This window comes from Cottoperca gobio, chromosome 7 (assembly GCF_900634415.1).
Source record: "Cottoperca gobio chromosome 7, fCotGob3.1, whole genome shotgun sequence".
In the NCBI taxonomy this organism is placed as follows: Eukaryota; Metazoa; Chordata; class Actinopteri; order Perciformes; family Bovichtidae; genus Cottoperca; species Cottoperca gobio.
The window spans coordinates 5,230,681-5,256,306 of record NC_041361.1 but is presented as its reverse complement, the minus strand read 5'-3'; the positions used below and the strand labels follow the sequence as shown (position 1 = coordinate 5,256,306).

The window sequence follows — 25,626 nt, the reverse complement described above, 5'->3', positions numbered from 1 at the left end:
CAATTCCATTAGCATGGAGAACACTTAAATCTAGCATTCAAGAACACTCCTAGAACAGGTGTCCTTTCACATCCAGGGCTACTAATGCCCTGAAGGTTAGAACAGCCAACTAAGAATCAGAGAGTCACCAACTCAGATCCCCCAGACTTCTAGGGAGGTGGTGGAAATGAATGAGTAAAACACACCACTCAAGTGCTCTAATAGAGCTGTCCGCCTATACTGTAGGCATTAAAAGGCAGCGGCGGCACAGGAAACCGCCAGGTGTAAGTGCCTGTGGATAAGTATATGCTTTAAACACTGAACTTTTGGATAATGTTTGATTTGTGTTGCACTTTCACAAGTGTTTCCACTGTAATGGGTGTGTTAAAACTTTGGCCATAGTATCCATTACCCTATAGTGTCAAAATGTCTGTGGCAGGAAAGTATTTAAGTGCTTTGTGATAATAGAGTATTCTGTGGATGTGAAACGGTGATATATGAGTTTACCGCAGGGGTTAAGAGCGCCTTTGAGCTATGTCAAACGAGTCTTCTGGCTCCAATAGGCAGCATTGGCCCTGAGGGTCAAAGAATAGGTCACGCTAAGACATCTCACGGGAGATGAAAGATCGTTCCAACATCTTAACCCACTGGGTATTACTATCATCATTAGAGATGTTTTTCACAACATAGCCTTGGGATAGAATAAATGAGCCTTTAGACAGAATAAATGACCGGTCTGAGGAAGGCCTTGCTTTACCACTGTAAGGGCTGAACTCCATGAGTCCCTGGCCTCCATTAGTGGAGACAATGAGATTCTGTTTTGTGGCCTCCCCACGGCCCTCTCTCAGTGTGAGATGAGTTGAGTCTACAGCTGCAGAGAGACCAGACAGCCATACTGACTTCAGATACTACCGTTCAGACGTGGAGACTGAATGATAAAGTTGGCACATTTAAAAGCCACTGCGTCTAGAGAGAAAGCGCATTAGGGCTCCAGACGGTCTGGAAGAGGAGCGTGGGCTAGTCAGTCGTGATCTGAGAACCCCAACAAAGCCGGCAAGCGCAGGGCAGACTCAGGCATCCCATTAGCCTTTGAGTCTAAATGTCAGTGTCTCTACTGGCCTAGTTCAGCAGGCTATTCCCTTCTCCCCCCTGAGACCCACAGAGCAAAAGTACAAACATAAGCAGAAAAAAAAAAAAATCAAATGTCATGCGCGACTATTACAATAAAGTACAATCTTTGTCTTACTTAAGCCTCCTGCTGATGTGTCATTTCTTAAAACAACAGATTCAAGAAAGCGGGAATACAATACGAGAAAAAAAAGCTTCTAATAACAACATGAATGTTATTTCTTTAACCTCTTCAAACTCGAGCGGGAGGTTTTTAGGCAGATGTTGTATACATTTTATCACACATACCGTCCTTGTAGTCCTGTGTAATTGTCTAAGTGTAGACGTGTGTGTGTGTGTGTGTATGCATGTGTGTATGAGTGCATATGTGTGGGTGTATTTTTAGTATTTGTTCATCTTGGTTGCTGCAGCCTGCGGCCCTGCCCTGAGAGTGGCCCTTGATGCCTGAATGCTTTGTGTGACATTTCAGAGTAAAAGGCCATTGTAAACAAAAGCATATCCACAAGGAGTAACAACACAACACATTATCTACCTTCCTCAGTGAGATGATAACCTCATCCTAATCTCTCCTTTACAGATCTATTTTTACAACACAAAAAAATGTCTTCGTCCTGCCAATTTTCCCAGACTAAAGAGTCGAGAGAACTGCTGAGATTCCCATCCAATGTGTCTCCCATTACCTTTCCTGTAAGCTCTATTCTCAGTACTATTAACTGGTAAAGGGCTGTCCAGGGCGTTATGCATACTTGAGGTTAAATAGACCGCTTAAAGGGGAAAAATCTTTTTACTTAGCTTTAAGTAAACCTCTGCAAAGCAAGCTATTTAAGATAGATGCCACAGTTGGCCTATTAAAGGAGCCTTAACGATGGAAATAAATGGACACTGAGGAGGACAGTTTGTGAGCCAACACGACTGCAGACCAATTTATACACTCTAAACATGGCAACAGAAGCTAACTGGTGCCGAAAGACTCGCACAGCACGCGACTGGCATGCAAAACATTTGCTCTCTTTCTCTCTGTCTCTGCACTAATTGCATGCGCGCTGTTTTAGCGGGCTTAAATATGCTCTCGCCAATTTGTTGGACAATAGAATTGCAATTATGACATCTGCATTGTACTCCCTGCTCCAATCCATAGCCTGCTTCTTTTCACTGTAACACTCTCCCTCTCTCTCTCTTTCCATCATTACTAGTGGCACACATTGGTTTAAATTTGAATTCACCAACTATCGTCTATTTAGTACTTATTGCCTTAAATTCCTCTCTCCTTATCCCTCTCATACGTACTGATACATAACATATCTACAGAATGCGTTGGTAGAATAAAAAGGTAGGAGGTATAATGACTAGTTTCGACTTATGGTTTTGCCATGGCATCATATCGCTCGCTGGGTTTTCATCCACATTCAAAAACGGCAAAAACTGTTGGAGACAACTTCCATCCAAGTGCTCAGAGGCTACCCATCGCTTCCCATCTTATCTTATCTTATCCCAAACAGCAATTAGCTAACCCAAGGCACCACAATCTAAATAACATCCAGCATCTCTGGCTTTGGTTTACCATCCCATTATCACATTCCATGGAACTAACCTCCTTTTTATGAGACACACTCCACCCGTTCTCCCCTCACCCACCGCTTACACACTCCACTGAGGTTGCCTGCGTTTGAGGCTAACCTATTCACCATTAAATGTGTTCTGCAGTGCAGTGTGAAGGTTAAACATTATCAAAGGGAGTATGGGATTGAGGACAACTGGCAATCTCCCATTAAATCGCCAGTGTGGTCACAGTTTTTAGCTTCAGCACAGTTAATGGTAACATTTCCTCTCCATTTCTGCAGCTCTAAGACACAGTTACTGTAAACACAGCCAAAGGGAGGCTGAGTGTGGAGTGTTATTCCATTTTTTAAAGATATTAACAGACACAAAACTGACCGTTGGCCCTTTAAGTCTGCAAATAAATATCACTTTAAAATCCATTTTTCTCAATTTCACTCCCTTCTAGCTGTTGTGTGGAAATTAGATGAAGATGCTGTTAGCAACTTTAAATAAACGGCATGATTCAAATTAAATACAGTAATACGTACATGGAAATTAAATAACAACACTTTTAAGCTCAATTACCCATAGTAAAACTCAATGGGATGTGGAAACAATAACCACACAAATACACACAAAAAGAGACAGAGGCGGAGAGAGAGAGAGAGAGAGAGAGAGAGAGAGAGAGAGAGAGAGAGAGAGAGAGAGAGAGAGAGAGAGAGAGAAAGGATCAACTGAGACACATTGAGACTGATAAAAAATGCAGGAAGCTGGTTTAGCAGTGGCTGCAATGTCACTAGGGAATTCACACAATTGTTGACTTCCATGTAGAGAGAGACAATGAGTTCAGCTTCATTGACTTCTACAGAGGCAGTGAAGCACAGTAATTACCATGGCTCAGACAGAGGAGGCGCTACCACCACAAACACTCAACACTGTGGAGTTACAAATACAAACACACACACACACACGCATGTTAACTTTAACTACGTTTTTAACTAATGCACAGTCACACAAGGCAAATATACAGCAACAAGGCGGAGATTATTCTTCAGCCCAAGAAGCAGAAGAAGAGTGGAAATAGTTGCAATTTCAAGTGATAGAGGCGGATAAACAATATCGCAGAGGGAGGAATGTGGTACAGGATAGGAACACATAGACCAAGAAGTATGAAAAAATGAGGAATGAGAATCCCCAAACAATCTAATCTGTCCTTGAGTGCCCTCCTACTGCACCATTGTTCTGTCAGAGCCAGATAAGTTGGGAGGCGCTGCAGTGAGTGAACAGAGGGGAGGAGAGAAAAAAGAAAATCAATGATAAGAGTCTCCACTTGCCACAATAAAGGACTGAGGTGGGGGGGAGGAGAGGGTGGAGTGGGGGCACACTAAAGGAGACGTAGCGAATAGTGAGAGGTGTGTGATGTTCAGAGTTTGATTTGCATTGATCCTGTTGTGGGTATCAGCATGTATTGATCTCTGCAACAACCACTAATAATTAAGAATATCATAATGTCGCCACACAAGGCTCAATGTTGCCCAACGAGCAACTACTTTCATGAATGTTTAAACTCACATTTTAATTCCAGGGCAAGTGCTCTCTGTGGCCGAGTAATATGTGACAAATAGAAAAGGAGGCCATTACAGCAAGTCCGAGATAAGCAAATCCCTTTTTCCCTGATGATGACATGAGAATACTCTATGTTTAATGTGCAGACGTCCCATCAGATAGGTGTGATGTACCACCTCAGGTCGCCTGCTTAATTCATTAAGCCCTATCTTAAGTGGCTGAACTGATGGACTTCCATTATTGAAAAAGTTTCAGCGCAAGTCCTCCAATACAATTACCTCTGTGCACTGCTATCTAAATTAAAGTTAAATATTTAGAACATTTCCCTAAAGCTGCTAGACGGATGGTGCCGGATGTTTTATGTGTTCATTTCCCAGATAAATCTGACAGCAAACAGCTGAAGAAGAAAAGTATTTGCTATGAATCTGTTCGGAATTTCCTGAGCGCTGTGGTGTTCTCTGTCCAAACACTCAGCGGTTAGGAAAGAAAGCAGACTTGAACATGCTCACATTCACAAACCCACGCACGCACGCACTCATCCCATCAATAATGCTAATTGCCATCCAGTTACTCACTTTAGTCAGCTAGGCAGTTGTTGATAGCCTCTGAGTCCAACACATTTTGCGTTGCTCATTGTGGCCTTACAAGGCTCCGACACTGGCACGGTTTAGAGCTGCCGTCACTGTGTAGTCCAAAATAATTTAGGTAGGAAGTATGACGTTTTCAACACAATGGTTATACCTGCTAAACATATTAGCATTGTGAGCATGTTAGCATGGTGATGTAAGGATTTAGAAAAAGACAGCTCGACTGTACCCCAGTATCACCAATCACCACGGCCCCTGGTAGACCACCACACCAAGAAAAGTCTATTCCAACACTGTCATGTGCGATATTCACTCTTACAAATGTGTATTAATGACTCTGTACTTATATTACTGTAACTGTATTTTATTCTATTTAATTGTGTACTCGCCACTTTACTCTCTTGCTCTTTTGCTGTAACAACGTAAATGTCCCTGTTGTGGGACTAATAAAGGATTTCTGATTCAGTACACACAGAGGCACTGGTGTGTCTGTAGATGCCATTTCAAACTCTATTCTCTCCATCCATCTTAATCTATCACACACACACACACACACACACACACACACACACGCACACCCACACACGTTTTGTTAAGCGGAAAAAGGTTCTTTGTTTTTTTTGGCATAGATTAGTGTTTCAACTGTGAGGTAAGGACAGCCCAATTTGTCAAGAGGGTGCATGGAGCTAATCACATCAAAGGAACTGCTACCCTGGCTAATATCAGCCCACGAGCAGGATGCCTCATTCATTAGTCTGCATTTACAGGACAAATCACTTCTATGCTGACATACAAAAGCAACACACACGCAAGCACGATCATGTCTGGTGGAACTTGCAGCGGGCTATTGATATGAGATAAACAAAGCTGAAAATATTTGATTTGATGAATTCAATGTGACATCAGATTTAACTTTGTGAATTGTTTTTTGTGCAACGGTTCGCTCAGTAAATCTGATACATGGTAAAGTGGAGCTGCAATGCACACTGCAGCAATCATGTGTATGCAAATGTGCGTGTGTGTGTGCTTCAAGGAAAAATAGCTTCTCGTCTATGTCACAGTTTCATTTAGAACACCTCAGCCTCTCGAGTGGAAACGTGGATCAAATGGATGTTTCCAATAAGAAGGATCAGGCGTCTGAAGAACATCCTACCTTCTTAGCTATAATAGGACAGAGTCGTGCCCTTCAATACAGTGTCATTTATCTCTATTTTCTCTGTCCAGTGAGTATCACATCCGACTCAGCATTTCCACACACACACACACACACCGTCCTCTGAGAAGATGAGCACTCCTCTCGGGCTTTTCTGGCCAGAGACGAGATTACAGTTAAGGTAGGAGACCACAGCCGCTCAAACTTCAGGACCAACATGTTTACCAGTCACTGTGAAGAAACCAAACCACTCAGATGCTTATTTACTTAACAGAGTCATTACACTGCGGCAGGTCAACCACAAGTACTTTACAGTCGAAGCGAACATCAGCCAGCAAGGAGCCATTGAAAAGTATTTTCATTTGAGCAGCAGCTCTGTCAACTCAATGAGGGTCTTGATTTAAAGAAAAATGCCAGCTGTGCCTTTACCTTGACTGTTTTGTGTGTGTGTGTGTGTGTACCGTGTTTACTTTATATACCTAATAATGTGTGCATCAGAGGTGAGAATGAGAATGTGTGAAGCTATATAAAGCCTCTCAGACTGGCAGTTTGATCTCACACATGTTGCGTGTCACATGGCTGAGATGGTGTTGTTGTGCTCCGCTTCTGTTCCATAAATCCTTTTCATCATAGATACCCACGATGTTGTTGTTGTTGTGAGGACATGATGAGGCCAAGTCTTTTATCACCGTCCCTATAAGTGTCTTTATTCTGCTTTTCTATTTGAATTATTTGAGTTCATCTCACTCGGTGGAAGAGGAAACCAACTTTCTCAAGTTGAATCTTCACCAACCGGCACCTCCGATTTCACACATGTGCACTTGCACCAGTTAGCACATGAAACAGAAATACGCACACACACACACACACACACACACACACACTGTGAGGCGTGAAGTAAACAAAGAACACATCCCTAATTCCAAACCCATTTTCTTAAAACACAACAGGAACTGTCAAATTGTTATTGTTAAACTTTGTGATTTACCAAAACTATGAATAACTTGTGCATAAATTAGGGGAAGGGATAATGAGAAATGCCACGATTTTGTGATGAGAGGAAATGGAACAATGGTGGCCAATCAAGTCATGAAGATCAGAAAAAGAAACAACAACCATATCGGACATAAGAAACATGCAAGGATGAAAAACCTGACTGGTGAGTCAATACGCTTTCATGGCTCTGGTGTCTGACCAGCTGTAAATGAAGGGGCAGGTGTTTCTCTGTGGATATTGGGAGATGAGCCACCAGATATAAGCTGTACTGGCGCCTTAGCCATTTGTCCTAGCTGGGGGGTATTCTGTTTCTGTGTTCTCTCAGTAGCTTTGAAGCTCTAATGCCTCTGATCTGCCATCTATCTCTTGTCTGCCATGCTGTCCAGTACGTGTCTGCTCATGAGCAGGACAATGTGACAGCAGTGCAGCCAACACACAGTGGGAAAGGTGGCCGGGGCCCGTCTTTTGGAACAGGCAGTCTATGCTAATGTAAATTCATAAAAAAAAAAGAACTTGGTTCTGATGTGACAGTTAAATATTAGCTGGCTGCTGCGCAAGGCTTGTCATTTTACCCAGATAAGCCCTGCCACAGCCTAACGCGTATGCATTTATAAATAACAGCAATCAAATGTTTCACGACGGGGAGTGCTGGTGTTTCTTACGCTGCCTCTTGTGGACGGCACTGGCTACAAGCTGAAATATCAACACTGCTGAGAGTTCAGTAGGTCCAGATTGTGTTAGGTGCTGTTGTTTGGTCAACAGTGGTTATGAAACGTACCCGGTGAAGACACTCAGGCAATATCACAATAATCTCTCCTTGCTCCCATGCCGTCTCCCAAAGTTGCTTTCTTTCTCCCCCACAGCCCGGGGGTGTCTGCCTGGGAGGCACATCAGCGTGCATCTCCCTAAGGTCTGTCTCTGTTCCACCGTGGCAAATCAATTGTTAATAAACCATCTGAAGGCTTCCTCTGCTATACCTTTCATTTCCTCTCCTCAAAGCTGCAGGGCAAATTAGCCTGCCAAGAGGATGAGAGAGAGCAAGCGGCAGAAGAAAAGCAAGAGGGGAGGGGGTGAAAAAAACGACCCAACACCTACAATTAAATTAACAAATCACTGTTCTTAATTAATCAGGGGAATTACAAGCAGAACTGTGGGTTTGAGACGTGACTGACATGGCTAGTGCTCCCTGCATCTGCTTTTGTTAGTGCTGCTGGGGTGGGGAAGCAGAGGGAGGTAAAGGAGGAGAGGCAGATGAAAGCTTAATAAAAACTCTCCGCAGAGCCCCCTGAGCAGAAGAGCAGAAGAGCGAGGCTGTTACCGACTCCTCCTCCCCTTCTTTCTTTGGTTCCCTCTTCCTCCCATCTCTCTTATATCCATGTCATTCCTCCCTTACTTAGTTTCTCTCCCCTACCACAGCAACTATCGCTTTACCTCGCATATTTCCCCTAATCCACCCCATGCCCCCCTTCTCCCTCTTTACCTTTCCCTGGTTGTAAAACCTATGTTTACTAATGAGGTGTGATTGACAGCTGGATTACACCATCACTTTGTAATCCTTTCATTTCAGTGTTTAGGATAATCACCCTGCCAGACCAGAGCCCTGGTCTCGTGCCTCTAGAGAGAGTCAACAATGTGTGTGTGTGTGTGTGTGTGTGTGTGTGTGTGTGTGTGTGTGTGTGTGTGTGTGTGTGTGTGTGTGTGCGTGTGTGTGTGCATGTATAAAAGTCTATGCATGTGCAATATTTAATTGTGTGTGACTAACCTCTCCCAAAGCCCAGTTCATAGGAGGGCAATAAAACATTAATTATCTCCACTGTGCACTGAGGCCAACAATAAGCCAATCACCATGCAAGCCCACCAACACTCTGCTACATAGTTCATAAACCATTGAGTGTCTTTCTGTCCATCTCAGTCCTCGCTGGGAGCAGAGAAAACAGCCCTGCTTGCCAATCTGTCTTCAGCTCCTCATCCCTTTCTACCCCAGAGATGAGCAAACACTCTTCACCTCCAAGTGTGGCTGCTCCCCTAACCCGTCTCCTCCTCTTCCCTCTCCTCTCCCCTTCCCTTCTCCCACCAACCCCCCCCCGCTCCCTCACAGGAGCTTGTTCCCTCGACAGCCAAAGGATTCACTGTGTTTTTGATCATCCTCAGATTCAGAGCTAGACAACTTATCTGCTTCTCTCCATTCTCCCAGGCCCAGAGGAGGAAAGCGGGGCTTTTTTAATACCCTCGCTCTTTGCCTCTTCCTCTGATGTGCTGAAGAAAGACAATAGACAGATAGGGAAAGGGAGAAGAAAGGAATTCTGGCCAGTGTGCCTTTAAAAGTGCGTTGGTCCCGAGGCTTGAAATGGCTGGCTCTCTACCCTACATTTAATCATGGTGTTCGACCAATAGTATTACAAGGCCTTTTTAACCTTACAGATAGAGGAATGCTGCAGTGTCACAGATCAATCTTCAGCATACAGCTCCTTGCCTGAGAGTTTTATAAAATATCAGCAAAAGCAAAATAACCATTCTCCACCCACTGTTTTATGGATTAAGTATGAAGCCTTGATATTTAAATTAACAACAGGTTATGTATGATATTATCTCCTGCATACCTCGGATTCTTCAGGTTCGAAGAAGAAGAAGAAGAAGAAGAAGCAGGCCTTATAAAAGGTTAAGGTTATCAGGTAAATGCAAAAAAGAAATCCTTGTTTGATTCTTGCTCATCAAGTTGGACTTTTAACAGCACAGGTTTATTCAAATTGACGACCACTGCAGTAGAAATCCACGACAGACTCAATACAGCACGGTGGATTGCATTGTAACCTCTTCTGCATTGTCCAATGCTAACTAAGTAATAGAGTATGTGCAAAAACTCCATGACAACCGTTGCCACAGATATGATTATCTGTTTATGACAGATGTAAGAGGTCCAGACCTGAGCTTCACACTTTAAATACATGGTTTCTTTTCAGCATAAACAGAAGAAAAAAATAAAAAATAGGCCGACCATCTACACTGTGACTTTGTGAATTGAAACAAAGCTACGTAGTTTTAGGACAAGATCATGGTTTGGGTTAAATTAAGTATGTTTGTTACGTGACTTAGCGTAAATACGGGTCGTAACAAGCTGCTTGCACAGATGACCTACTGTATAGTGTATTTTTGTTTGGCAGGATGTATAGGGTTGTTGTTTCTGTATCAGCGTTTAAATATATGTAGCTTTCGTGGTGCTATTTACCATGTGCATTGATTTTTGGCAATGTACCAGCATACCTTACAAATATAGATATGCCACATAATTTCATGCTCCCGTGCTCACATACAAGCTCACACATAGAGCCCTTTTAATTATTCACATCAATGTTTTTAAGCATTAAATTAGCAATAAATCAGAGAACAAAGTTCAGAGCACAGTGTACTCTGATCTTCTGAATAGTTGCTCATTTCTGGGCTAATTAGTTGATCAACAGTTCTGATTAAAAAAATAATTTTTGAGTCAAATATCAAGCTAAATATTTCCTAGTTCAGGCTTCTTAAATATGAGGATTTGTTGCGGTTTTATATTGTAGTTTTGGGTTATTTGAAGTTTGTCCTCTTTTCTGAGATTTTATCATTGATGATTTTGTCAATTGAAAAAATAAATAACAAATTATAGGATGAGAATTATTTTAAATTGCAGCTCTAAATCAATGAATACTGAATAAAAAAGCTATTACTTTAAAGCAATCTACTAATGGCCCCTGCAACCAAATCCAACCAAAGATGTCCTTGAGCGACAACTCAACATTCAACCACAACCTCAAAGAAGTGCCTAACTAGCCAGCTAAGTCTGCCCCAAATTACAGAGAGATATAAGGATCCCCCCCCCCTTTGGGGAAATGGGAAAAAAAGTCAATATCTATCTTGACATGAATCATCAGACACTGTTTGTTAAGACCAGAGCCCCTGTGGAAGTGCCTTTGTTAGCCTCTTATTAGTTGTCAGCCTGTTGAATAGCGTAGGCCCGGACACCATGGGACTCATCTTTGTCTTCTGATTAATTAACATTACGGGGCGCTCTGTTTGTCGACCCACAACTCCTCCATCCTTTTCTCCCTCTGTCCCCTGTGTTCCTGCATGGCTTCCTTGTTCCGAGGCGATGATTCGACTGTGTTCTGAACTTAAGAACTTAATGGAGAACATTCACAGGGAGTTCAGGACACAATTAGTGATTACCAGACAGCCATGTCTTCTGAGGGCTTCCATCCTTCGTTTCATCCCCCCAACCCCCACCCCCACCCTTAACAAAGACGAGGGATCTTAAAGCAAAAGGAATAGCATATGAGGCTGTAATGCTCTTGGATTTGTCCTGCCCACATTCTCAGAGAGATCATACACTTCTGCTGGTTGATTAGAAAGTGTGAGAAATGCACAGAAGTCTCTTTAATTAACAATAACGATCTGGTAGGGAGCAGAGATAATTGAGGGCTGGGTTAGAGGTGAGAACGCTGAACCATCTTTCATATTCATTTCTTTATATGACCATTATGAGGAGTTTTCATAACAATGGCTATAAACGACCTTTCAGCTCACTTCTCTTTAATTATGTTTTGTTATAAGAAACTGCAGGTAAAGAATTCGGAGGTGAGCTCATGCATTTTTTTTATTTGCCGAGTGAAATAGTAAAACAGAATAATCTTCAGCTGCCAAATGATGTCACCCATGTCTCTGCCACTAATACTGTCTTCATCACGGCACAACACAAAGTGATGGAGCCGATAGCTGAATCATCACTTTATCGGTTGCCTTCTTTTCTTACATAATCAATTAGGCCGTAATTAAAATGCTGCCATAGACAAACAGAGGCAGTGGGGGGGGTGAGTGGGCAGGAAGAAGACACCACAGAGTTAGGGTCCAAAACTGTACTGGAGTAGTGGGCGGCCTGGGACAGGGGAATCTAGATCCCATGTTATAGAGTGCCATAACGGGCTTTGTGAATGTATGTGCAATAACAGTGAGCAGCACCATATATGATAACGTGCTAGCTGCTTTAGGGTACAGAGCCTTGTCTTGTACTTCTTCTACCCTGTTGAGAGGAAAGTGTCTCTATCCCTCTCCCCTACCACCACCACCCCTCTGACAGTAGCCAAGCTGAAGGACATGGTCAGTGTGACTCTCGAGCAAAGAGTAAAACAGCCTTGTAGGCTTATCGTTATCCTGCTGGTGTAATCCCTGTCCACCGCATCCCAGCAAAAGAACAGCCCTGGGAGCGCATTGCTCGTGCTCCTTGTGACAAACTATTTTACCAAAGACAGCAGGGACACTAGACAACAGCCGCTTTGGAGTCTTAATCTGAACACCACCACCATCAAAAAAAAAGAAATCCCTCCTAACCTCAGCGAGAGAGAGAGAGAGAGAGAGAGAGAGAGAGAGAGAGAGAGAGAGAGAGCGAGAGAGCGAGAGAGAGAGAGAGAGAGAGAGCGAGAGAGAGAGAGAGAGAGAGAGAGAGAGAGAGCTAGTATTGTCCCCTTGTCACCTCACAGCCTTCACAGCCTTCACAGCCCATGCCGACCATCTGTGCATTAAAGAGCTGGAGTCCGAGCAAAGAATTTAAACGGGTTTAATGTCTTCAGGAGGGCCATAACCTTGGTTCTGTAGGACCCCAGAAGGCCCATCATAAGTAGGCAGGAGGTCTCCTAATGTAGCAAGCAGAAGACAAGGATACAGAGTTCACACACACACTCACACACACAGCAGAGAAACTCGATCTGCAGGAAGTCTCCCACATTTGTTCATCAACTCTCCTTTCCCCTCCCTCCCAGTCTCCTTTGTCCCTACTCTCAAAACAAAAAAAAAGGGGAGAAGATGTCCAAAACCTCATTAAAAAATAATGGCCTCCACCTGCTTTCTTTCCCTTCTCATTCTCTCCTGCTTGCCTTTCTAATGACCAGCTTGGAAAAACCTGGCAAATACCCGCTATGCACACAGCGCATTCAACCAGAAAACGCATACACCAAGCACACAAAAGCACATAACTGTTCCACGGCATGGGTTCCCAAGCCTAACAATATTAATCAAAAGGAAGTCCTGTAGGTGTTACTCCTGCCCCCCCGTTGCTTATCTCATAAACCACTCAAGTCTAGACTTTAACAGGGAAAGAAAGGCTCAAACATGAGGCTAAATCATCTATATGAGCCTCTCAGGAAAATCCACACACACACACAACTGTTGGACACATACATCAGGCCTGAAGTTACACGCTAAGTAAATATGTGTCAACTGGCATTTCGTAACAGCTCCCTGAGGTCAGATTAGCCTTTGGCCTGAAGAGCATAAACCAGCACCTCAGTATGTCTTCAGCGCTTTACAAGACATCCAACAAATGTCAGCCTCGTGCGTCTCTCTAATTAATAACCATGGAAAACGGATGTGTCTGCGGCTGTCTCCGTGACTGAATATCCTCACAAAAATTAGCCATAAAACATGTAATAGTTCAAACAGATGGCAGAGAGAGAGAGAGAGTTGTTATTTTGCATTATAACAGGAGATTAGATGGTTATATGGGAAAGGGGGGGGGGGGGGGGGGGTTGGGTTGCAGAGACAAAACATGAATGATTTAGAACAACGACAAGAAGGAAATCAAACACAGATAGGACTTCGCAGAAGATTAGAAAGTAAGACACAGAGATCCAAAAACTAATAATGAGAGGAAACAATGAGAGTGATTTAGGCAGAAACAGAAAGAAACAAAGAAGGCTACATTCCAACAATGTCTAATCTCCATGAGGACGCCTGTCTGCTATCGACCCAGATAACACTGCAGGCTGTGTATCATGAGGTTTGGGGCAAAAGGTAAACAGCAACTCAAAACAATCTAATTCTGTTTGAGGGTGAAGGGAAAGAGAAAATTGATGTATTGTCCATCCTTACGGAGCGTGTGAAAAGAAATGGCATCTTTCAGTAAGGCTTCATCTAAGTGGACTTGTGCCCCCACATCTCCAACACCACTAAAGAGTGTGTGTCAGCTCTGATTTTAGGGGAAGTTTTACTCCAGTTCTTGGTGTATTATCATCATCATCATCATCATCATCATCATCATCATCATCATCATCTAAAAAGGTGGACAGAGTATGCTGCAAAAGGTTATTTATGATATTGAGTCATTTTTTCCTCAAATGAAAATAGGTATGTGAATTAAACTGGGGGTGAAATTGATACCTACTGTATTTCAAATTCTGTACTTCGAGTTGCAAAATGATGTTCAGAATACAGGGCAGAGCGCACAGCGAAGTAACAGGCCTGCAATTGGATTTTGAATAATCACCTAAAGCCTCACAGGAAAACTTCTCCAACCAAGGCAAGTGAGACTCATCACCCGGGGCCTCATGGGTGCCCGCTGGATGAGATTTTTGGAAATATTATCCTGGAGAAAGATTACAGCTCTGAACAATTTGTTTTATTCAGAATGCAAAGCGCTCTCATCCATTTCTACTGGTTTCTGTTTATCCTCCTAGTGGGCAACTGCCATGCTTTTGAATATGATAGAAACAAGGTGCCACTGAAGGGAGAGAGAGAAGGGATCTGGGTCAGAGATGCAAGGCATAGATTTAAAATGCCATGAGCTGCAATGTGAATCTCTACTGAATGGCAGCGTATATAAAAAGACGCTGTAATAGACTGAGTGTGCGAGGAAGAGGGTGGGAGAGTGTATAGACTGTATGTGTATGTAAGGATGAGAGAGAGAGAGCGAAGGAGTGCTTACAGTGCATCAGCAAATGTATTTACGACTACAATAGCAATCCTGAGGCCGGCCATGAGGGTTAAGGACAGATATGGTCAGCTTATTACAGACATTCAGGCCATTTATTCTGGCTGATGAGTTAAAGGAGGGGATCTCATTTTCAAAATGGAAGCCAAGCATCAGTGGAGTTTCTAAAAAACAAAGTGATGACTGCAGAGAAAATCTTCAATTCCATCTCGGACACTGCACTGTGGACGTCAGCATTGTTACAGCTCAGATACCGACATGTCCAAAAGAAGCACATCGCACCTCAGAATTGACCCAATCTGCCTTTCAATCCCGCTTACCTCTCTCTCTTTCTCTCTCACACACACACACACACACACACACACACACACACACACACAACACACACAAAACACAACCACAGTCACATATACAGAAAGTGAGGGCTGCCCAAAACCACAAGTAACCCAAACAAAACCCAAGGTCAGCAGAGTGGGCTCACTGAGCTGAAACCACCATCCCTGGCTTTCATTACCAGGAACAGAATCAGCATAAGGATGAAGGGACACAAGGGACACAAGGCTCTGTTTATTTGAGTCTGTCCAGAGCCCAACTCCTACTTTCTCGTCTGTGGGATAAAAAACACTCCAAACATCGTGACAGCGTCTATTGTTGATTTGAATATCAAACTTTCAAATGATCTAAACAACAAAACTGCTTTTTCGACAGCTGAAACAGACTGAATAACTGAATAACTAACATTGTTATACAGCGACGGAAATGGTTTTGAGTGTGATTTGTGTGTGTGTGTGTGTGTGTGTGTGTGTGTGTGTGTGTGTGTGTGTGTGTGTGTCAGTCAGTGTTTAACATTAACCAGGCCTGGCAGAGCTCTAACTCTAATGGTGCCTGTGAGTGGTAAAGAAGCAGTCATAGTTTTAATGAAAGCCAGGCATAAAAGACAGTGGGCGTCCTCAGCACTGGATATGTCATACATACAGTAGATGCGGTACAATTTTATGAACTTATGCACACACACACACACACACACACACACACACACACACACACACGAGACCTTTCAGCCCTTCAATGTATTATCTATCCTCTTAAACCCCGACCGTTTCTCTGCTGTTCATAGAAAGGCAGAAATCAATTTGTTGCTAAAACGTAAATAAAAACACCATATGACCCTTTGTACTGCGAAGATGTGCAAATCAAATTTTAAAATAACTATTAAATGTCCGGTTTACAACCTCATAGTCTACCAGCACAAACTAAGCAGAGTTATGTTTTTATGTGAGTCTCAGCCATTAACTTTGGCAACTGGCAGGGGTTTTCCAGATGAATAGAGAGCGAATCAATTCACTCAGTAGGAACAATGCAGTGTGTAGAATTTACACTTGGAAATGTTTATTAGACACTTTATCGATGAAAACCCTCAGTGGGCTGAAAGAACCTGGAATTTCTAGATCTAAATGAGCAACACCGCTGATTAACAGAAGATTACTCTGAAATGTCATGTGTGAGGAGCGGTGTTGTTACACAAAGATGCGATGAAATAACAGAACTAAATCTATTTCATCAATTTATATAAGACCATCTTAGATACATTGTGGCAAAGATTTAGCCTAGGTGTTGTTTCCAGCTTTCATATATGCTGTGGTGCTTTCAATAACTACACTAGTCTTTTACATTTTATGCAATATGGTACTTCAGAGCGACTCAAAATGCTAAAATGTGAAACGTAACACCCTCCACCTCCCTGCCGACCTCCTGTCTAGACCCACACATCCTCCCCATCATGGCCACGGTCCTAGTTCTGTCCTTTCCATTATTCCCCCAGGGGCTAACATGAATGAATGTATATGTTTGTGTGCGTGTGTATATGTGTGTGTGCGTGTGCGTGTGCATGGCTGGGTGTCATTACTCCTGCCCCCATCTGACGGTTTTGGGTTAAACAATGTTATTATTAAAGCCTTTCCAGAGTAGCTTCCTGCCTCCCTCCAGCGACACCCTTACCAACTATAAATCAACTGCCTGAGCCCTGTAAATCACAAACGATGTGTGTGTGTGTGTGTGTGTGTGTGTGTGTGTGTGTGTGTGTGTGTGTGTGTGTGTGTGTGTGTGTGTGTGTGTGTGTGTGCGTGTGTGCCTGGTGGCCACTGCAGCTGTGCTCTCAGACGCACATGAAGATGACATTGCAGCTGTGAGTGTGTCACGGCCGAGATGAGCCCATGTTACTTTAGCAAGATCTTTCCCAACAACACAGAGGAAACAAATGATAAATGTTAAATGAAAGCATATGCTCTGAATATGATCTGAGCGGGAATACTGTAAATGAATTACAAGTCTGTATGTTTTATGAGCAGAGACTGTTGTGGATTATTTGGTCTGATAACACAGAGATGTTTCTGAAGCTGGTTTAAGTAAAAGTGTGCAGTAAAATCCCACCAAAATGTATTTTGTTAGTGGTAAATGGAATTCTTAATACAACCCTGTTGGACCTCTAACGATGTGTTTATGTCTGAACGGAGACACGGAGACAATTTCATTTCTCACAGACAAAACCAGATAAATAATGCTCTGCATTGCACGGCTCCTGTGCAGCACTGATGGCTCATTCTGTGATTGCGTTGACACCCCCTGCTGGGCTGAAGCCATCACTACCACACGGAGAACAAGCTCACTACCAGCGACAACTTCCCATATCCAATCCCACTCCCAGCCAGGCTACAATATACTGAAGTTAATGAAACACTTAAATCTAAGCAGATACCACTCCAGCAGAGGACAAACACACATATACACACACAAGAGAAAAAAACAACCCAAAAAATAATATACAGAAACCTATTGTTCTGTATATCCTTCATCCAATGTGCCCGTGTGTCTGTGTGCCACGCTCACTCTAGAGAGAGTCTAGACAGCTGTATCCCCGCCAGGTCTCTCACTGGTAAGGAGAGTGAGAAATATATATTGTGCAGCTGCTGAAGACACTGTTGACCCACAAAAGAGCTATTGTGCGCCCACAGCAAAACAATACAGCTTAGCTGAGCTATGAGAAAAAAAAACATTGGGATCAATAGAGAATTGCAATTAGCCCACATTGGCAGGAGCAGTGCCAGATTAGACACAGGATGTCGATTCCATTTCCTGCACTATCGGGTCCTCAAACTTGGTTGGCTCACTTTGTAATTGGAGCAACACGCACGCGCACACACACACACACACACACTCACACACACACACACACACAACTGGGTAAGACGTCGTGGTGTGAAGGTGACAGTACATAAGGTGATGAATATCGTGATGATAAAATAATAATAAGGTTGAAGAGGTAGATCAATGTAAGTAAATTCTAAGTACATTTTATGTGGTGCTTTGTCTCAAGCCCCCAGTCGCAACATCGCAGCACCACTTCACAACAGCGGACCAATGCACTGACTTTACAGCACATTTCTGTCATTCACAGCCTACAAATTCAATCTTTTACTCGAAGTGTTCCACTAATTTTCCAGATGCATACATGCTACTTCCATACTTTGAAAACAACATGGCCTGGCAGTAAAAGAAAACCCATCACCACAAATATTTCCTTTCACTGGGCTTAATGCAGAGAGGGGGCTCTTCTACTCACATTGTAAATCTTCCTGACAAAACATAAAAGAACTGACTTGCCAATTAAAGATCTCACCTTTGCGTATGCCCTGGCCTTGCAGTACATCCCTTGAAATCAGCACAGAGTAGAAGCTTTGTGAGAAGCCAGGTCGGCAGGGACCTTTGGAAGCATGCTCCCCATTATTCCTCTGGAAAGAAGAGAATACAAAGCAAGACATCGATGAACATGGATTCCATTGATTTATTGCTCTTTAGCCCTGAGCCTTGTAGAAAAGCAGCATACTGTACAGCAGTGAGCAGAAATATATTCAACAAGTTTATCAACTATATGCTCCGAGGCACACAGCTGATTAAATACCCACATTCAGACAATATATGTTCGATATAACTCACTATAGAAACCAGCCCATTTTTTTAATGTATTGTGCTCAGGGTTAAGTGAGACAGGCAGCATACACACACACACACACACCCACACCCACACACACACACACACACACCAAAAAGAAAACAGCATGAATGCAGCAGAATTTTCTCATCCTGACTCTGGGTGTTACACTAGCAGAGGGGTTCTAACTAAGGAGGGAACTAAGCAATGCATGTGTGTGAAAACTTTGCTCCCAACATTTAGTGCTCACTGTTGGTTAAATTGAACGATCTGACCCACTACAGCCAGCTACACAAGTAAATGTGGACGCTCACAAACACACAAGGTGCCAAGGCGGGCTGGAGTCTGAATGTGGAGGAGGCATAATGCACGGGGTACACTCCTCTAGGGAAAGAATAACGCAGGAGTAAAATATCGTTGTGTCATTTTCATAAATTTACATGGCATGAGAGTAATGGCTTCAGACACAAAAGCGGCAGAGAGAAAGATTTAGCAGAGGTCCTTGGTGCACCGCTAGGAGTAGCCCATCGGCGCCGACTTAGATCAGCTTTTATTGATTAAATGAGGAGAAAAAGGTTGTAAAGCACCATACAACTTCGTCGGTTAACTTGTTGTAGGCGGATGGTTTTTGATCATAGAAGCCATATAGAGGAAGGTTCTGCTAAAATAAGCGCCCTGACTAAATTAGTTTGATAAAGAATAAAAGGCATCATCCTGGGTGATAAAATTGTGCTGCAGTTTTAACTTGTGTAGGATATTGCAGTACAGTGATGAACCCGCAGCGATCCTGAAAAGAAATCTGACGAGGTTGAGCTCGGACAATACTGGATCGTTAACTCTTACTGTCTTCATTATTTTTTCGGGGAAACATTGAAATTCATTGAGGACCCGTTTAGCTTACTTGTATGGAAATAACGCGCAGCGCTGCGCTGCAGCAGCAGCACACTGGACTGACACTGGACTCCATCCGACTCCATGACTTTATTTAAGCTTGTGCGCTATTGCTGTGAAACCCTGCACCTTGAGACACTGCGTCTCGCACAACGCATATACACACAACAAGCTGTTGTGGAACAAAAAGAGAAATCTCACCCAGAATGTGTCAAAAAGAAGGGCTGCAGTCAGGACCAGAGCGAAGTCAGTTCTCATCGTGGCGAGCGAGCGAGCCAGGGCTGCCTGGACGAGGAACCAGAAAGAGGGTAGATTCGTAAATCTTCTCCAGTAATTGTGTAATTTCCCCCCTTCTTGCTCAGACTGTTCGTATCGTCCCTCCTTGTGCTCCGTGAGTGTGCTGCAGCTCTGCCCCGAGTTTCCCCGGCTCTCTCATCTGCAGGTGAGCGCTCCGCTCAGCACCAAGGCGCAGCCAGCGTCACTCTCCAACCCCTCCTTTCACCCGGTGCAGGAAAACTCTACACACGCACTTAAAGAAACACTCTTTGGAGCTTTGGATCAAACAATCACACCGCTGACGTCTTTCCGAGGTCCCCGAGATTTTATACCCTCTCCTGAGACGACCTAAAGGGCTCCGCAGTTTTATGGTTGCAAATAAAATAGTCGGTAAACCATGATTCGAGTCTCTATACCGAAGTGTATGGCAAAGGCATTAACCATTAGCCGTGTAAGTTCCAACATTTCTTTGCAAGCATGTAGCTTCAACATCTGATATGTCCATTATTAGATTTCGACAGTTAACTAATCGGACAGACGTGCGCAGCAATCTAAACATTACTATTTTCTTTCCATTATTCTGATTTAAGAATCCAGGTTCAGTTTGGACGAAGTTAGCAAAGAGAGAGCAGCTGCACATGTCACGTTTGCAGTAGATATATAGGCCTATAACATGACATGGAGGGGATCAGCACAGGTGGACAAAACCTGCTATAATCTGTGCTCAATTCTGTACAAAAAAGAAGCGTTTCTGTTGCCACAAGTACACAACATATCTAACAGTCTGTCCTTTTTGAGAAAACATACCATTGTGTAACTTCTCAGCCCAAGATATATGAATAGCAAATAGTGTTATGATGTGATTATTACATCATGAGACACACTTTTAATTGTTTAGCTTTTTGTAGATTCATTTGGATAATAAAAATACCATTAGTTTATCATTTTATTGTTTGTAACGGATGCCCTTTGTAATTATTTGCTTTCTTTGATAAGCATACTGACTTGAAGACTGCAATATGCCGCTGCCACTGTCTACCACACTATTTTATTTTAATGTGTTTGTAAGGGACAAGTAGAGAAACACTGACATTTGCAGAAGCAGTGTCTGATGTACTTTACACTAATATAGCTCAAGCACATTTTAAAACACCAGTCCCTTGATGGGCATTGAATCATTCAAATTGCAACTAAAACCAGGAATCCTTTTGACCAAAGGGGATTGTGTGGTTGAAACTAAAATACAAACATCAGTCTCATTGACCTCAGTCTACTTTGGTGGGAGCCTTTTTATCTTTTGATAGGCTGGGTGTGTGCCATTGGATCATTGTAATGACATTTATTAACCAAACCGTGATGCTTTGCAGAACATCAGTTTTCTTTGTTGTAGATATGTAGTTAAAAGTGTTGGATTTGAATGATCACACAGCCTTGCTATGCTGCCTCTTATTTGATGAGCTCACTGAATACTCAGCCTACCTTTTGCAACACGGTCTCTGACTCTGAGACTATAAAAAGGGAATTCTCCGTCATAAGACAAGTTGAACAAAAGCTCAATTCAAAATGTTTTCAATGTGAATCCAAATGTCCCCGAAAAAAAGTGAACTGAGCTCTCTTAGAACTGAGCTTCTGTGTCTTATAAAGAGTTAAAGACGGCCATGTTTAAGTATTACCTTGCATATGTGTGCATGTAGTTCAAAACTACCTCTTACTGTTAGCGGTGTCTCATGGCTACATAAAACCATTCCCTGAACAAAAAACATCATAATGGAAGTTGACCCATGTGTCTGACCTTTTAAGCTACTAATGGCCCTTATATTCTGCTGTCTCTGATTGGCAGACTGGTCTATATATATGGTTAGAAAGCCACTGAGCTTTCTAACGGTCCCAAGGACGAGTTTCCATCCAGTCTTTTTCTGATGGGCTCCGTTGACATTGTTATGATTTGAGTGCTGTTAAATGCTGTGATTGGCAGGTCTTTCTCTGCCTCTCTGTGTGTGACCCAGAGTAGGAGTTAATATGCGATAATGTCAGAACAACGCTTTCACCAATCAAAACGTTATTACTGGACAATCCCGCAAAATCACAAATTGCATTACGATTTATGCAAATGATTAAATCCTGCGACATCAGTACATGGCAACCACAATGTGCCAATAAAGTTCAGCAACTAAAACTTGGTTAAAGCTTGAAAAGGTTAATGAAGAGAGAAGGTACGGTTAAGAATAGATAAAAAATGTGGTTGCATGATTTAAGATATTGGCACTGAGCTGAAAAATCAGCAACTGCAACCATTCCAGCTGTGTTGGCACAGTGGGAATGGTTTACACGGGATGGCAGGTAAAATGCATTGTTTACCTTGATGAGGTGTTGGAAAAACACCGATTCACACACACACACACACACCACAGTACAGCCTGTCATTTGCATCTCTTCATCCACCGGCTTTACTGGATGTTTCTGCTTGTACTTTCCCCCCTGCAATAGTTAGAACAAATCTGCTGAAACAAATTATGCGGACTACAATATGTCCATATCATGGTGTGTAGACCAATTTGTGTTGAGAAATAGCACAGCTTACTAAGTTCTGCTAACTCTGTGACAAATACTTTGCGTTTCCTATAGCTGCTTGACCATAACAGCCCCCTGCTGGTTTGCAAATGTAGAGCAGCAACAACTTTCTTAGCCTCAGGTGTTCATACACTACAGGTTATTAATTTATGTGAAATGGTCTGTTATCATATTGTTATCGGGCATGAAAAGCAATGTGCACCCCTGGTAAATAGCTATGTGAAGACTGAAACTCCAATCCACAGAGATTCTGTTACAGGCTACAAGGACTGATCGCTGAACACAGAGAGACTTTTAAACAGTGCCTTCTCTCTAGTCATCAGCATGGCAACACGGTTGTTGAGACAATCAGATTAGCAGTTCAGCTTTGGTGTGACAGCAGAGCAAGACTACTACAGCATAAGTTAGCGTTACCACCAGTTGCTGCGAGGACGAAATGGCATGACCATGCACGTGGAGAAACAGCTTCTGGTACTCTGAGATGAGAACTACATTGTGGTCTTAGCTGTGAAAGTCAGACTCACTACATGTCCATCCTCCCCCCCTGACCTACACGAGCTTACTGTTGTAGTCACTGGCTGTGATCATTCGTCCTGAATGTTTTCAGTTCAGTAGTGCATTCAGTCAGTTGCTGGATCAAACTTTTAAGTTCAGCACAGGTATAAACAAACCATTTGTACAGGTTAGTAGCTCAGCAGTCACCTTTGTGTAACAGTTATCATTTCCCCATCATTTATGTAGCTTTTGCAGTCTTTTAGAAAGAGGTTTACTAAGTTGTAAATACTGTTTATCCGAGCGGTGAGTCAGTCAAGCCTGAAGATCTTTTGTTTTGTTTTGTAAGCACGTGTACAGAACACCTCTTTACCGAATGTTGGCATGAGATATAAATAATGCACAATTAGAGGATAATTCCTCAGCGAGAAGTCTTTAGGGAAGCAATGCTTTTCAACTTGGTATAAAGTCAGTGTTAATACTATCTATATTCACACTTAAAAATTGTAATATTACAATTTTCAGGATGGTTCTCTGTTGACCAAGAAAGTTTTTCGACCAATTAGCTTGTGTCATTATGGTTTAATATATAGTATTTACCCAGGACTCCTTGGAAAACAGCTGCAGTGATTATTCTAGTTAAATACCTTTTAAAACCAATTTGGATCAAATAAAAAAAAGTCCATGCTTGTCGAGCAAAAACATATGTTTATGTCTTGTAAACATGAGACATGATAAAATTAAATTAAAAAAGCTAAAGATCCCTCTGCGCCCCAAAAAGCATTTCCCATATAGACCAACACTGTAAAAATTAAATGCTAGAAATGCTTAATAACAAGTTGTATTGTTCTTCTCTCCTCTCTACAATTCACAAAAGTTAAATGATAAAAGCACTGCATTCTGAACTCACACCATGACGCCACCTAGCTAATCACTGATGTTAGCATGCTAACGTTTGTGTTAAAGCAAGTTCTTCTCCTAAGAAAGAAATATAAACAGAAATATTGCATACACTGTTAAACCACACAAAGCACAACCAAACAGGAGCCTTTTAGTAAAGTTAGTTACCTGTTAGATAAAGCAATGAACACACTAGCTTGGGAAACCAGCTACTGTTAGCAGCTGTCTAAGCTAGGTTAGCAAAATAAGCAAACAGTCTACAAGCAAAGAATTACAGTAACTGCACATTTAAGTATAAATGTAATGACTTTTAAGAACTTTTTAATACATCTATAAGGAATAATAATACTGTTACAGCGGTCCTGCGGCAAAAGAAAATCACCAACTTAGACAACAGTAAACAGTTTATTTGAATAACTGAAATATTCATTGCACAATAGCGAACTTAACTACCTTCTCATTAAAGAAAATAAAACGTTATGATGGTAGACTGAGTCCAATAGGAAACAATGGCCCCCTAACCATCAAATAAACATAAGAATGCACTTTATAGACAGCGTGGGTGCCAACTCATCAGGGATATAGAGAGGTGACAAAAATTCTAGACATTAAAAAAAGAAAATGTATAACTTGAAAATCAAACCTAAATCTAAGATATTTTAACAACAATGTTGGAAAAATACAAAACATATTTGGCTGACTTACTCAGTCAGCTGTTCTCTTGCATCTGTTGTCCTTTGTTGTTTCTCTGTACTTATCTTTTGTGACAGATTTATGCACTGTTGGGGACCCATTCCAAACTACCTTTGCGTTTATCTGCAGGCAGAATAGGAAACAACCCATGGTGAAAGTGTGCACCAAAACGTAGCAGGGAAAGCACAGGTGGAACTAATAACATTAACGATGTCTCAGTTCCATTTAAGTCATATGCCACGCAACTGAGCCAGCACACACACACTAGCAGGGAACCTGAGAACCTAAGTGGAATTCAGCCATCATTAATTATTATTAATTCAACCTGCTCTGTTCCGGCATTGACATGTCAAGTTATCTGCCATAAAAAAGTTTGATTCGGCCAACATAATTATTCGCAAAAGTTTTTGAGTCATTAGTGGGTTCACAATGGAAACATTACTAAATCAAGTATACCCCTAAAAGTCAGTTTGCACACAAAAAGTGAGTGTAGCTTAGTGATGTACAGTAGTGTCCCACAATGCAATGCACAAAAGAAATGGGTGCCACTTGCAACTGGGAAAAAAAACATTTAAATTAATTGCAAATAGGGGCGAGACATTCCCAGTAAAAACTTGGAAAATATCAAATTAAGTAGTAAATTAAGTTTAGTTGGAAGTAGCTTTTCAAAGTCTCATTTTGGTTAACGTCCAGAGGCCCATGTATTTTATTGCATCACTTCCTGTCTATAGCAGACAATGGTGAAGTGTGTTGAATAATTGCAAGTACAGTATAGTATAAAGATAATCATGTAGTATGAAAACCAGCATGTAGGATGGAATTGGGACACAGCATTATTTTCTCTGGATAAGTTTTTTAAAACACGGCAAAAAGAAGACACTGCAGAAAGTGTCCTGCTGCAGAATTCACAGACTCTCTGCCAGTGATGTTAAGTAGTGGCGATTTTTCAGCATTTCTTTGGCAGAGTTTCAGAGACACACTGCTCCTTGTTAAGGCTGCTAATGGAGCGTTAGCCAAACAACTATTATACAGTGACAATGCTGAAAATCATTAGTGGGTTTGTTTTATAGCAGTTCAACAACAACTGAGAAAAAAACCTGGTATGTTCTTCATCTTTTTCAGCTCAGAGTAC

At 42.2% G+C, this 25,626-nt stretch overlaps 1 protein-coding gene across 1 annotated transcript in view; it reads right to left on the bottom strand.

Annotated features, from left to right (window-relative positions):
- LOC115011156 (cadherin-4-like) overlaps positions 1–20,043 on the bottom strand; it is a 195,819-nt gene extending 175,776 nt beyond the window's left edge. The window contains exons 1-2 of the mRNA XM_029436164.1: positions 19,764–20,043; positions 18,360–18,471 (exon numbers count right to left, since the gene is read on the bottom strand). Of these exons, the coding sequence (XP_029292024.1) occupies positions 18,360–18,471; positions 19,764–19,820 (169 nt within the window). The 5' untranslated portion in view covers positions 19,821–20,043. The remainder of the gene's footprint in view (positions 1–18,359; positions 18,472–19,763) is intronic.
- Between the last annotated feature and the right edge of the window lie 5,583 nt (positions 20,044–25,626).